Source organism: Empidonax traillii, unplaced genomic scaffold (assembly GCF_003031625.1).
Source record: "Empidonax traillii isolate 1590-97213 ecotype Southwest subspecies unplaced genomic scaffold, ASM303162v1 scaffold37:size1818073, whole genome shotgun sequence".
Classification (NCBI taxonomy): Eukaryota; Metazoa; Chordata; class Aves; order Passeriformes; family Tyrannidae; genus Empidonax; species Empidonax traillii.
Genome location: NW_020955230.1, coordinates 1111163 through 1126776, shown reverse-complemented (window position 1 = coordinate 1126776; position 15614 = coordinate 1111163). Strand labels below are relative to the sequence as shown.

General features: G+C 39.9%; 1 protein-coding gene across 3 annotated transcripts in view; it reads right to left on the bottom strand.

The window, feature by feature from the left end:
- The window catches only part of MCC (MCC, WNT signaling pathway regulator), a 184047-nt gene that overhangs the window by 11392 nt on the left and 157041 nt on the right, over window positions 1–15614 (bottom strand). For 2 of the 3 annotated variants that reach the window (XM_027878017.1, XM_027878018.1), the window contains 3 exons: window positions 10312–10546; window positions 4270–4476; window positions 3214–3311 (listed from right to left, as the gene is read on the bottom strand). In XM_027878017.1, the coding sequence (XP_027733818.1) occupies window positions 3214–3311; window positions 4270–4476; window positions 10312–10546 (540 nt within the window). Of the gene's footprint in view, window positions 1–3213; window positions 3312–4269; window positions 4523–10311; window positions 10547–15614 lie in introns of those variants that run through there. The other variant, XR_003570542.1, reaches the window with a different exon arrangement.

Sequence of the window (15614 nt, the reverse complement as noted above, 5' to 3'; positions counted from 1 at the left end):
TAGATGGATTGCCTTACAGGGCTAGCGAGCTCCATCCGCCCGGGGAGTGTCCTAACCGGGAATCGAACCCAGATCTCAGCATTGACAACGCTGTGGTTTAGCCACTGCACCACCAGGGACACTCAGAGCAGAATATACCAGCAAGGAAAATACTGTTTTAAGATCTCCCTAAGAGACTGTGTTGTGTGTCTGATTTTCGGGTATTCAACCAGATCCTCTCATAAAACTGGCTTCCGGCACAATCATCAAGGGTGTCAGTGCCAGGCCATGACGCTACTGGGAACACATTTTTGCCCTCACAAGAATAAAGTATTTCCTGCCAACAAGTTTGTTTATGGATGTGTCAAACTCAAGAAAAAAGAGGCTTCATGTCTATTGAACCACTCCATCATTCCATTAAGAAAAGAGAGAGGGGAAAATAAAACTGTTAAAGACTCTGGCAGAAAGTATTTATGTTTGGCTGGAACAGGCTCTAAATTAGTGAGCTTAGACCGCAATACCAGAAATTTATTAACCTAGATGTAATTTTTACAGCTCAGAACTTGCAGATAATTTATATTTCTACTAGTTAGCCCAGCTATCATGAAAAAGAAAAGTGATTTCTGCAAAAAGCTGGTAAGATGGGTTTTCATGCTGAACACTACTGTGGGAAATCCTGAGTTGTACTAGAACAAATACATTATGGAACAGTAGATGAAGAACTGCTCCTGCCTTGAATTTCTGGTGATGGGCACTACCAATAAAAACTTGATAAGCTTCACAACACGTTTTTGGATTCCAGATTTGCAGAAAAACCCACATGTGCAGAGAGAAGCCAGCCTATCTCTGTGGATGAGATTGTTCTGCTGCATGGCCATTTGCATACTATGAACAAATAAACGGTTTCAAACTACATCAAAACCCAAACCTTACTATGTCCTGCTGTTTTATTTGCATTTCACTCTGCTTTAATTAACTGAGAAGAACCTGATGATGTAGCAGCAACAGAGGACAGAATGAGAAGGCAGCAGAGGGGAGAGCTGCCAGGCCTTTAGTCTCTGTAAAGACAGGATGAGGAGGGGACAGGAAGCAGGGCTGCTGATTGATATTACATGCTCTGACAAGCAGAAAGACTCAAAAGCAGATGGATTTACACCTCTATCCTTGTATTTGCTGTTCCCTGCACCAGTGTCTACTACCTGGAGAAACAACAGAATTGCTGGATGTGTGCACAAATTGTAACCAGCACTGAAACACTCGTGAACATTGGCATTTCAACACTGCCTCTAAACCACAGAGAGTGATATGCACTTTTTTCGTATCCCCCACAGACACTGGGCAAAATATTTCTATTTTGTATTCTGGTCCTACTTTTTTGGCAGGTGAGGAGGGTACTCAGGGTAGTCAGCAGGATCTCTCCTGGTTCACACATAGTGTCAGGACTTGTTTTCCCATACAGGCAGGAAGAGCATTGAGGGATTGGCACATGCTAAGTGCATGGAATTAAGTTTGCTTCATTCCTAAAGATATCACAACCACCTCAGACCACTCTGCTCTGCAGTAGTACTTGCAGTAAATTTCATCGTGATATTTGAGGGTCCACTTACCCAGAAGAGCAATTAAGAACTCCTGTTATATTTTAGGACAGCTGTGGCTAAACGGGGTGCAGTAAGCTTTCTCCAGGTGCTAGACAGATCTTGAGAGAAAGCTTCAGGGTGAGGAGGACTGAGCATTCAACCTGATCCGGGTTGGCACACTGATTAGGGAGAAAAAAACCCTGTCCACACAGCTTGCGGGAACTGTGCTTGAGCCCCACTGGCAGCAGCAATCGCATTTAGTACAGTTATACTTCCATTACACTGAGAGTCTTCACAATTTATGTACAGTTTAATCCGATTATTTTTCTTCCCCATTTCTGCCTGACAAACTCTACTTGCGAGGCCCCTGGCTGGAAATCCATGCTAATGAAGTTAAGGCCCAGTAGATAAAGCAAAGTTGTTTTCTCTGTGCTGTCAGCAAACCATATTTCACGACTGTACTCATGCCTCTGCTAACTAAGGTCATTGACATCTTCTAGAAATCCAGGAGCAAGCAACAAGAGCAAGAAAAAGCCCCATCTTGAGTGAAGACGGAAAATGCTGGTGGAGCAGCTCACACCAGGGCTGCAAAGTGGGGGTGTGGGGGAGGCCAAAGGCTCTATGTAATGTTTACGTAAATTACCTTTTTGATGGGTTTTATCCACCCACACACAAATGACAGTTTGGATTATTTCAAGTGCAGAATTTTGTTTCCTGCATCATGAAAACTAAGTACTCAGCAACTGCCAGACTGCTAAGCAAATGATATGAAATGCATTGATCCTCCAGTGGTAATGAACTTACATTTTTACATAACGCCTTCCAGGCTTAAGAGACCATAGGCACTCTATGCATTGCACCTATGAAGAAAGCACCTCAGGAATTAAACACCAGCTGCCTGAAAGGACATTGTACCATTACAGAGGGTGCAAACACCAGGAAAGCAAAATATACTCTTCCCAGCCTAAATTCTTAGTAGTGTTTTGGACAAGTTCTAAATATAAGAACCAGATTAGATATTAGACAGCCATTTCTTGGAAAAGGTGGAAAAATACTGAAACAACTACTGAAACAGTGAATGTCTTTGTCATGAAGTTTACCACGTAGCTGGTGCAGCAAAAACTGCTGCACAAACAAATACCTAGCTAATGTATAACTGTACTGAAAGCTTAGGCTTAAATAACCTGGCTGTTGATAAAAGCAGTTTGTCAAGACATCAATTTTCTCTCCTGTTGGAAAGCTAATGCTTCACACAATGTCATTTGTAATTGAACTGTGGCTCCACTTACGTACTCAGGAGGAAAATGGAGCATCTGAGTCATCAAAATGCCTGCAATTCCCACTCCTGTAATTCCTTCCCAACTTCTAACCTGTGACCAACCTTCTTAACCAAAGATCAGACTGCAAATCTTCACTAAAGGTTTTCTATATGTATGCAAGAAAAGTCGTATTTCTTGGCTGAAAACAGTGACTACAGCCATTTTGAGGGTTTGTTTATTTTCTAAAATTCAACTGAATTTTGGAAAACCCAAAGGAGAATGGAGCTGAGCACCATGTGAAGACTTTCACCAGCCAAAGAAAACAGCAAAGGCTCAGAACTAAGCCTTGCCCCAGGCCTACAGGACAAGTGGTGTCTGTGGTGAGGGAAGTTGCTTACCTTCTGAGTGCGTTTGTCAGCTCAGCAGTCAGTTCACTCTCGGTGTATGGTCTCAGCTCAGCAAGAGTTAACGGTGCTGCAGTGCCATCACTGCATTCCTGAGAAATGAGGAAAGGCCATCTAGTTTGAAACTACTTACTATCTTAACTGGAAATTCTGAAAACCACTTAGTTAACAGCTATTTGTAAAATGAATGTGAAATAAACAATATTACGCCAAGCAGCAGTGTATCAACATAGCAAGAAATCAACTAAACGGATTAACACTTCACAAATCCCCCTAAATGTTTCCTAAACCACCACAGCTCACCGATTTGCAGAATTCTCCTAGTGTGCAAAACTACTGGTGATTTCCCTATATTTCTTTCGATACCACACTTGAAACAGAACTGCTGGGATCAAAAAATTCAGATGATGCATTAACAGAAACAAGTAAGAAAGATAGTTATACACTAGCTCTGGATTTTGTTTTTGAACACATTACAGAGGGTTATCTGGGGACACAGCACTAAAATAAGAGGACTACGGTTTTTCCAGGTGTCTATTTCTTAATGCAAATTAATACAGTAAATGCAGAAATCTGTTTATTTTGCATTATGCTAAGGGAAGAAAAGCCTTCATTCTCAAATTATTACAAATTGACTTGGACAAAGAGACTGTCATTACAATGCTCTAACTGCTTCAAAGGAATGAGGGTTATTGTTTTCAAATTTTGTGTTTGAGAGAGGATGGCATTTTGCTTAGACTTCTTTACTTCCACTGTTTCCAGTGAGTGGCAACAGGCAAGACACACGTTCAACCACAGCAACTTGTATGTTGGCAAGACTGGGCTTGTGGTAATCCTCAAAACAACCTTATTTTAGCCCAGGCTTAACAGCAATTCTGCAAAGTCCTCATAAGTCACAGCAGGGAAGGAATCCCTTAACAACTGGAGAAGAGAGAAAAGATCTACATATAGACAAAAAAAGAATGATTAACATGCTAAAGACCGCTACAGGGAGGGGAGTGGTATAATTAATCATGTTTACGACTTAGGAAACTCAGCTTGACTCCTGACCTTGCCCAGCTTGTCTTTGCTTCCACTGCTGGTTGAGCTAAGAGACCTCATCCTCTGCTCCTTTTGTTCTTCCACTTCAGACTTCAAGTGCTCAATGTGGACGAGGTAGGCCTGCTCCTGGGCCTCTCGAGTGCTCAGTTTCAATTCCAATGCCTTCTTTTCCTTCTCTAACAGGTAAAGCCGTGCCTTGAGCTCTGCCATCTCCTCCTGTTGAAGAAACATTATCAGCATGCTGACTCATGGGACTACATACCTAAGAGAAGAAGTAGTTAAACAAGATTTTCATCCACTCCTATAACCTAGTGTTCTTTGCATGGAGAACACTATCAGCACCCACATGACCAAGCATATTTGTCAAAAGACTAGTACATATTGAGTTTGAGTATGACAAGCTGTGCCACCTCTGTAACAGCCTCAGAAATAAGCTCATAGCAGCTATTTTGGTGCTATCAAGGACTATCAAGGATCTGAGAGAATAGCCACAGGTGCTGAAATTTCTTTGGTTCCGCTTTGCGCTTCAGAAATCACTGTCTTAAAACCAGGAGTGTATTACTTTCCTGTCAAAAACCTCCCTAAATTCCAGATTTCAGTTTCTTATTGATACATAAGAATTTGTCTCATTAAAGTGGAAGGAATTTGAGGGACTAGGACAGCACACACAGGTCACATATTCCCAACCCTGCAATACCAGCCTCTGTGGTAGAATGAGTTAAGTCAAAAAGGGCACCATCAGATTGTCCATTTTTAATTTCTCTTCTCTAGATAGCCAGAATACCCAAACATACACAACTTGAGTTTGACAAAATTGCACTCAGTTATATTTTTCCACAAATATGATCCACAGGGGATGGACACTGGTACTTCACAGAGAGAAGCTCAATTCTGAGAGCTCATTCTCGTGTGCAATTCTTCTACCACTCTGATGGTTATGACAGGGCTGTCACCTACTGTAACACAACAACTGCTATTTGGGGACAGACCTCTGTTTTAACATCTATGTGACAGTGGCTGGGGAGATGCTTAAGAGCAGGGCATGAGTGCAATGACCCTTCTTTTGGCACACGGTCCCAGCCTCCCATGTAAAGCAGCTGATGGATATCCTGAACCAGAAGGATCTTTGCGTTTAAAAACACTTCAGAAAAGTTTCTTCTAAAAAATGCCTAGTTATTTTCTGAACCAAGAAAAAAACAGTATCCACTAAAGCTTTAAAGAGATAGGACTAAAATATAATTTACATTATGTGCTAAACAACACCATCAAACAAACAGAAGACTGCCAAAAACAGAAAACGACCCCAATCTAGAATCATGTTCTCACTGCTGAGCTTGCCTTGTCCTAGGTCTCCTCGTGGATGACTACCGAGTTAATGCACATGTTTTCTGTATTATCATTCAGTTCTAGACTTGTTCACTGTGTAAACTACTTCTGAAAAATAGAAGTTTCTTGTTCTGTGGTCAGCCTAGGAACAAGCCATTTTTTCTAATTTTTTTAAAACAAACAAAAAAATATTCTAATAAAAAAAATCAGAGGTATCTTACCTTGTCCTTCAAAAATAATGCTCTTTGTCTTTTAGCTATTATTAACAAACACTAATTTAGACTAACTTTTCATGTTGAAGAGAATTTACATCGCCACCAAAAATTTGCTGCCTGGATTAAGTCTAAGCAGTGCACACAGGTGTATCCCAGTTATAACCATCAGCTTATTCAGAATCACCAACAACGTAAAAGTAAAATCCATACCTTAAAAACCCTGGGGCTTTGAAAGGTTTGTATGAGCTTTAAAGTCATTGGTTTATTGTTGTGAACTGAAGGCTAGAAGCACAACCAGTTTCATTCCATGTGGTTTACATAAATTTAATTGTAAGGCAAACATCATTAATTTCCTTTGTCAACAGTAAATACATAAATAATACTGATAAATAATGATAGGGATATTTAGTTACAGGAGTAACTAAACTGGATGATCTGATATACTCAAGTGTATGAATTAAGCTTCTTAAGCCTCTATTTCTAATGCCATTAATCTACTTAGCCTGCTTAGTGAAGGCCAAGAAGTAATTTGAACAGAGTATTTTGACACTTACATTAATAAAAGATACTCTTAATAGAGGGCTATTTATATGGGATGATGGTTATGACAGATGTTCCCTGGCTGGAAGCTGAAACTAGGCAAATTCAGCCTAAAAATGAGAGACATCTATTTCCTAAAATAAAAAATTGAATTTAACCACTACAACAATGAATCTGTGGAATTGATATTTCTCACCACCTAGAATTTTTAACTTATTTTAAGCTATTTGAAGTTATTTTAATTTTAACATATTCAAGCTCAAAATAAATTTGAGGATTAACGGTTAACTCCTTTGTTTATGAAGACAGTACGTTTAAATCATCACATATGACTTCACCAGTTTGCACTCTGTTCCAGAAGACATATTGTGCACTTCCCATATGTTTAGTTTTGTCATGTCAAAACAATGTGACTTGGAAGAAAAGAAGCAAAGACAAAGCAGAGGAAAAAGCAGGGGAAAAGTGGAAAAACTGTCAGCCAGTGTCTTACAGAGGTTTGCAGGGAAGGAACAGGAAGGAAAGGTTGAAGTTGAAAATTAAAACTGCAGGCAGTTGAGGACAGTGGTATGGACACATACAATCTGTGAGGCAGGGTGGCAACAGCCACCTCTTATATGGGAAAATTCAAGGAGTTCAGGTTTAGTTAGAGAATTAGTCTTCACATGTGCAGCAATTTTTCCCATGAAAATATGTTTTCTAAAGATAGCATCTAAATTTAACTTGTTAAAATGTGATCTTTGTATATTTACTATACCCCTTTTCTTCTAATTACACGTTGCTGTGAAACATCTTGCAGTTTAACACATCTGATTCTTCAGAGTATGTGCCTAAAGCAAGAGTGGCATTTACAAAATGAAACCATGAAGGAGCAGGTAGCAAGTGGTCACTCTTCCAGATGATTGTAGAACACTTAAACAACCCATGCAAATTCACAAGCTTCAACTATAGTAGTTATTTCAGGACTAATTAATTGAATATTGAGGAATATTTTGTACTTGCGGTTATATCGTAATTCTGAATTTGGGTGAAAACTTGAATGAAAATTAAAAGCTTTTGACTCAATATAATCAGAAACACCATGGAACTTTCAAAATCAACATTTGTATTGGATGTGGTCATGTCAGAAGAATAAAACAGCAAAGAACTCTAACGTGGCAAGAAGTTCTAAAAGTCATAAAAAGGACCCTAGGACGATCACAGTACCCAAAGTGGCATCTGCCAGCCTTCAGAGGTAAAACAAACATCAGAGCAGATAAATGTCATGCTCTAGTTAACTGTATTTTACTATATAAATCTATAAGGGCGTGAACTGCTGTAACAAAGGTGAACAACGGGATTCTTAACATTTTCCACAGAGATTGTAGTCTGAAAGCACATTATGAGCAACATTATCAACACCTGTACACAAAGGCGGAAAAATAACCAGTGTAGAAAGCTGAGACTTCTTATCTAGATTAAGTCCTTTGAAATGCAGAAATGCTGTAAACCAAGGATTATTTACAGCCATAAGAAGTAATCTCCTTGCTAACTGGGGCATGACAACAACTGACCTCAAAGCAAGACCACTGAATGATGACAAACCACAGACCAGAATATATTTGGAAACATGGTTAATTATTGCTTGAAGCAAAGAATTGGATTTTACAGAAGTACTGGCAGACCACTGTGTCTTACATTCTGGACCAGTAAAAAAAAACCAAACACGACAACAGAGAAACTACTCTCAAACTATCTTTTTAATCAATAACGAAGAGCTACTGGTGTAAAGGCATTTTCAGACTGATGTAGAGATCAGTTTTTACCAGGAGTCATAAATGGAAGGTGCCAAAAGATGCAGCAGAGACTCCAATACAGATACAAATTTTGGGAAGACAGCATGGATCTTAAGACCCAGCAGTGCAGGGAATTATTGAGTAGCTCAGTCCAGCTGTATCATCCTTGCTAAGAATGTGCAAGGGAGGGAAAAAATTAAAGCTGATACACAATGAAGTCTTCTGCAGCACGGATGAGTCCATCTGCTTCAAGTTAAATGAAATACCATAAGGAAATTTAAATCCTCCATTTGTCTCAGAAGTATGCAGATGCATATGCTATTCTGTATGAGGTACATATTTCAAATAACAGACACAAAAAACATACTCAGAAAGCCAGTACATCCATGAGTCCTGACATTAGGTTCAACTATGTTATATTTTGCTAAACATACGAGCGAGGTGTAATGTAGACCTGAGCAACAATCATGGATGCTAAAAAGGTAACATATTCTCTGGCAAACAAAGCACAGAGAGTGTAGCTGTGCCTTTTCAATGCTTTATGCAGAGAAGAAAGGCAGGAGTTTTCAATTTCTGAGCAGAAGATCACGAACCAACAAATGCATTCCAAGCTTTGACAAACTTGAGTTCTCATGATGTCTCTTTCAGAATCCTAAGGTGTTCCTGCACTGTGTATTCCAGCAAAGTACAAGAAATTACAATGAATAACAGTACTGTCAGTTTCTCTGTACTGGAAAATACTGAAGGTGACTTCAGCCTCCTATGTTAAATGTGGATCTATTCTGTTTGCAATGCACACAACCAAGAAGAAAGATTTCTTCTTCCAGGGGCAATTCCTGCAGTGAAAACCCAGTGTGATAGGTCCAACCAAAAGTTATGAATGGATGCCATATGTCAAAAACAAGTTAGAAGATTGTTTGAGTGAACAAAAGGGCTACTAGCACTCCAAACTGTATCAGAAATTATGATATGCAACTGCTGGTGTTTCTGCCACGGAATGCAAGGCCACTAATCACAAGGGATAGCTCTGCAGTTTGTCTTCACAAATCAATTTAAAGATAGAGGTAAGAATGGTGTACAAGTAGATTTCAGGGAAGATCTGGACACAGAAGAGGAGAAGGAAGTGTGATATCTGCAATACACATGTAATTATCTACATGTCTTCCAGTACATCTTGCATGTTTTGGTTATGGGGAGTATCTTGCTGTGGCCACAACATATTCAAACAAGTAACATAACTTTAAATCTTCTGACAGGTAACAAGTGATCTTTCCTCTGAACTGCAAATAATGAATGCATTATTGCAAAATTGTATTTGTTATCATGGAAACGCAGTACCACTAAGAATAAAAATCTATAGCTTTAGAAGTTCATGAAAATATTAGGATTTGCTGCCCCACTTGATACCATCACCTGACATGTCTGCCATTACTTGATTAAAATATTACTTGCTAAAATGCAGAAATTAAATTTAATTAAACTTATCCAAACCAGACAAGTTCTGAATGCATACATACAGAATTGCTTACTTGTATTGCGTTTGATATGTTCCTATGTTTTAGTTCATCTCTCAAAGTCAATACAGGAGACAGACTTAAAATGATACCAGCTCTATTCCTGGTCAACAGAAGTCAGTTTTTCTAGATCACATCTTTAGAATCGGACATATAAACCAGAGCTTTCTCCAAAACCCTGTAACTGAAGTGATTACATATCCTACTCTTTGCTCAGACTTTGAGCTACAGATTGCAACACAGTGCCTAGAACAGATCAGGACTTATGACCAACTGCCAGAGAGCATTAGGGGTGACACCTTCTGACAGACCATTCTTCCTCCCACAGCTATATTAAAGGGAGGTGAATTTGTTCTGCTTCAGTTCACAAATATTCATGATGCCCATTTGCAAGCTTGTAAGTGAAGTAATGAACTGTCTCTTGGGAAGTGCTGTATCATGTTTTTGGTCACCCCTGAGAAACTCAGCTGCCATATCTCTTCAACAGAGCATCTGGTTTGCCAAGGAGAGCATTCCAAGTTTAGATCCACAGATGAAGTTCCTGCCTAATTCAAAACACACATAGCTCATCACTGTTAATGCACTGCCTTCTGTCACTGCATGACTACTCGATGACTGAGCATGTTCTGGAGCACAGGGGTGCTGTCAGCAATGCATTTAGCCTCCTGGTTATAAGTAAAATACCTTCATTGCCATAAGTTCCTGCATCAGGACTGCATTTTCCAGGTCTAGCCTCTGGCTGTCTCCACGCGGCTTAACGTCATAACTAAGGGGATCAATGTGGATGCTTTCCAGCTCCAGCATTGTCAGTTTCACTGCTGCCCTGTCATTTTTCAACTGCTGGATGTAATCCTTCAGCCGCTGCTCATCCTCCTTTGTAAATTCCGTATCACAGCTGCTTGCAGTTGAGCTGGTAGTACTGGAAAGAGAGAGCACGGTATTAGAAAAAAACAACATTTGGAACAAAATCTCAATTTTTACATCAAACACTATCCCAATACTTCACCACAACATCTCAGTCTTAAAAGTTCACAGAAAGGACACACGTAGTAGCACGGACTGGACATTGCAATGTTCAGAAGATGCAAAGGGGTGTGACAAATTCAAAAAATTAATTCTCTAAGCTCCATGAGAAAATTGAATCATGCGACAATTCTCTACAAAGCCAGATATTTAGTGATGTGGAACCGAATTACTTTTTCTGAAACAGTGTCTTCAGGAAAAAGCCCTTTTTTAAATTTAAGAAAAAAAAAAAAAAAAAACAACACGCTTCTTAAGATTTCTTAGCAATAACCTAGCACAGCAAGCTTCTCTCTGGTGCTCTGATAATGTGTCTTCATCTTCTTGGGGAAGAAATATCTGCTAAAAAAAAAAGAATCAGCCCAGACCTGATTTACTTCTGCTGATGGCCAGTTATCACCTCAGATATTTTAACAGATACTTTCAGAAATCAACCTGAGCAAAATTCCACTGGCAGATGCCAGGAGATAGCATCTTTCAGTTCATTTTAAGGTGTACTCCTCAGTATACTGGCATTCCTTCAGGGCTGGAGGATTTTAAAGCCAACCCACAGTTAGGAGGAATTTTAATGAAAAGTCATAATAAAAGGCTTGGTGAATCCTCTCCTGTCTACAGGCACAAAAAAATGTCGGCCCATTACTCTGCCCCACAGATGTTTACGCAGAGATTGCAGAAAGGGAGGATAATGGTGCTAAGAATTAAAGCAGTGTTGGCTCAGTGCTGCCCACCCACCTACATGCATGCCAGTGCTGCAGGGGGCTGAGACTGATACAGCTGTAGCATTCCAGGGCTGAATATAGCTGCAATAACACTAAAAGGAAAAAAAAAATGCCATGTTGTTTCACTCAAAGCTGCCTGCTGTCTCCTGAGGTCCTGTAATCAGCTGCCGGGTGAGGGATAAGTCATCCATTAACCGTGCCTGTCTGGAATGCTAGATGATCTCAGTTATCAGCAGGGGAATAAATCACTTTCTGTATCAAATTGCACTGCTGTTCAACATTTTTGTACTATGAAAAAAAGTCCCACCCACCACATGCTGTGAGATCCAGGGTGATGTCCTAAAATACTGTGAGTGTGAAAAAGGGGGAAGCCTATCAAGATAGTCTTGATTTTTCTCTTTTGGTTGTACTTTAGCTAATGCCATATTGTTTTTAAAGTGCTTCAAATAACTGCCAATCTTCCTGCAAATTCCAAGCACAGCCTTGGAGAAGATGGAGAATCGGCAGGTCTAAAAAGATTTCTCAAAATCCTTCCCCCTCATGAAATATCGCATTACAGCTCTTTACAACAGTTCCCTGTCAATTTCACATAATTCCTTCCTTTTCTGAGGGATAAGAGGTGCCTGCCATAGCTGCCACAACTGTAAATTGGTCTTTGCTTTTGTTTTCATCTGTTTCCATTAGCAGTGAAGCTAAAAGTGCTCTGTACCTACCTGCTTTACTGAACCTGAGGATATCTCACTGAAGTAGATATTGATACAAAAATTACGAGGATAGATTATGTGAAAAATACGTAATTCTAGACTGAAGTCACGTTGCAAGTTTCCTCAGCACCAAAAGACAGCAATTGCACAGCTTTTCTGGATTAAATGTAAAACAGCTGTTGCTGGAGTAAGGACAGCTTTTAAAATCTACACAGGCTTCAAATCTCAGAGCACAAAGACCTCACCTCAGTTTTTGCTTGCAAAGGATAGAAAACTTAGCTCTCCTGCTGAGGATGAAACCTGAGCAGAAAAATGCTGGAAGTCTATCGTTATGTTGAGCTTGACCTCATACTCACTGCATAGTCTCAGATTTTGGCCCTTAAAGACCCACAGCTATGCACATATATTTTAGGGGAGTGCAGTCCAATCTGAGGAAAGCAGTCTGGGCTGTTGCCAGGGATACTCAGGCTGCTTTTACTTCAGTCCTGGCTGCCTGCCTGCCTGCCTGCCTGCCTGTCTGCAGCCGAGTTGGCTCCTCTGGTGAATTGCTAGCAAGATGCTCTTCTTTTTATTTTTGTTTCCTTTTTTCTTTTTTTTTTTTTTTAAGAAGCTGAGGGGAGCTTAGCGAGGAACTTGTCTCAGCCAGCACACAAAGGGGTTAGAACCCTCCCTCTGCCCCACAGCATTTAGCAGCAAGCCCCCATCCAGAAGACTCGGAGCAGCTGGGCACAAAGCCCACTGTGGGCTGTTGTAAAAAGAGGCTGCACGATGAGGGACAGAAACGACACTGCGGTGTTTCTGATCTCGGATGGCAGCTCTTCCAGGGTTTGTTCCCCCAAAAGCCCCACCACACAGCTCTCCACAGCCACAATGTTAGTCCACTGCTGCTCTGCTTAAGGGATGATAGCTGGTGCACATATCATCCTGAATTTCAGATATTACTCTCCCTTCTGACAGCAATCAGGACAAAAGAAAACCTTTATAGGATAATGCATCCATCCAAAAACCACAGGAAACTGTTGAAAAAGATATGCAGTTTCTCATGTCTCCAGTGTGTAGGTAAGGACAGAGAAAGGATCACAATTTCATCACAGCTGGAGGGAATACAACATCAATCTGCTCACTCTAACTGCTATTGTATTCAGAACAAGCAAAGAGAAATACTCTTCACACTTGCTTCATCCCTCGAGTCTTTTACAATGATGTCATGCCTGGGTGATGTCAAATTAATTTTCATATACAATTTATGGAAAATATGTGGGCTGGTATAGCATAATGTGCAGTCTTATTTGCTGGCATGCGTCTGTGTGTATAAAATGCAGTGGATGGATACAAAGAAAGCTTTCAACAGTGCTTGTCTGTGAGTAATTTCTGTGCACTACAAAAATTTGTCCATAAATCCATATATGAGCATCATTTTATCTGTTAAAAATCAAGTCAATAAATAAATAAGCAATTCAGCAATTGAGTGGATAATACAAAAGTTGACAGAACTAAGATACATTAAAGATAACAAAATTGCTTGAATGCCTGCACACAACCTAACACTTTAAAGAAAGCACTTGGTACAGAGTATATACGTTGCTTGAGATCTGGAACAGCACAATGCCAAAAGATATTAACTACCTGAGAAACCAACAAATATTTCAACCAGGTAAATGGCAAACAACAGTCTACTTGTCTAGAATTATAACCTTTGGTAAACTACCCTGCTTCCTTCTGAGACTGCTTCAGTGCAGCAACCAAGTGTTGAACAGATAACACTGAGATATCTCTTTGGATATTTCTAAAGTACTTATTTGCACTCTTCAGCCAAGATAATCTTGTCTGTTAGTGTCTTATCTGAAATTTGAGATAATTCTGATGAGAGATATATTCCTACACCTGAGCGAGTGCAGACATTCTGTGACACTGCATAATACTGAAAAGAACTGCCTTTGCATATAAGAGATCAGACCTCTCCCTCCCTGAATCCAGTTGTAAGCTTGGGCTTGCAAGTGTAGCAGAGAATAAAATACATCTTTTTCAGTCAGTGTTACAACTGGACTCCTTCTCTTTTGCTTCCTTTGAAAGGTGCAATCAGTTAAACCTTGTTGGCAATATATGTTCTATAGTTAGCTTCTGTCCATTTAAAATAATTACGACTTCCAACTACACTGCAAACTGATTTCTATTTTCAAAAACTGAATTGGCAACATTATTGTAGTGCTGCTGCAGGTCTAATGAATTTAGATGCTCTTTCATTGCATATAATTTATTTTCATTTCAGTTGCTCCCTTTTACAGTCTTTAACCACTTGCCACTACTGGCTCACCAAATGTTTGTTGTCAGTAATGTGTTCAGTGATTTGACATTCAGAATCTAATTTGGAATTTCAAAGCTCAAGATGGGTCAACAATTTCACTGTAAATCCATAGTCCACAGGATTTCCAACAACAAGAAGAATTACTCATTTGCCACAATTCTCAACAAAGGATAGTTTTCAACATCAACAACATGGCAAAAAATCGGTTTTGCAGACTCAAAGTATGTTTGAATCACGTGTTGTAAAAATATTTTCCTTTCAGTACAGTGGTCCCCAAATGGTGGTTCACACAGCACTCACTGGTGATGTCAGTTTATTCAACTCCCCAGTTTTATAGAAATTCATAGAATCACAGAATATCCTGAGCTGGAAGAGACCCACAAGGATCATCAAAGTCCAACATTTAGCCCTGCACACAACAGCCCCAAGAATCACACCATGTGCCTGATAGCATTGTCTAAACTCTTCTTGAACTCTGTCAGGCTTGGTGCTCTGACCACTGTCCTGGGGAGCCTGTTCCAGTGCCCAACCACACTCTGAGTGAAAAACATGGGTAGAGTTCTTTAAGACAAATAAAATCATTAAGCCTCCAGGAACAGCTAGAAATCCACAGTCTGCTTTGCTATCTCTGCTTAGATTGCACTGTAATAAAAATGTAAAGGAAATGGAAACCACGAGCATCAAAGAACCATGGAGCGCTGGAGGTCCGTGGCAACAGATGTCTGGAGTAACAGAGAGCTGAGTGACAAGAGAGCACACGTGAATGAGTTGAGAGAGCTGGTGTCACAGGCAGGATAACTCCAAAAAGTAGAAGTAGGAGCCTGAAGAGAAACAAGAAGGATCCAGAATGACAGGGAGAGGAAACTTAAAGACAAAATCTTCAATTTTTTAAACTTGAGATATTTACTGACAGAGATCTGAACAGAAGGAAAGAGGATTTGTATTTTTTGGAGAAGCTGAAGTTTCAAAAACATTATCACTGATACATGTATGTTTAGGTCAAGACAAAATTACATTTGGCATGGCAGGAGGGAAGAGGGACAACAATGTATAAGTGATGATCAGTTCAGGGTGGCCATATGACAAATTCCTAACTTCTGTGTACCCTTTGGGTGAGTAACAGAAGCTTTTCTGTGTTATGTTCCACATATATCAAACCAGATAATAAGAGTTACCTTATTCAGTACAGTACCCTGCTCCATGCCAGAAAAAAATAGCCTACAATGATAATGGCTCAAG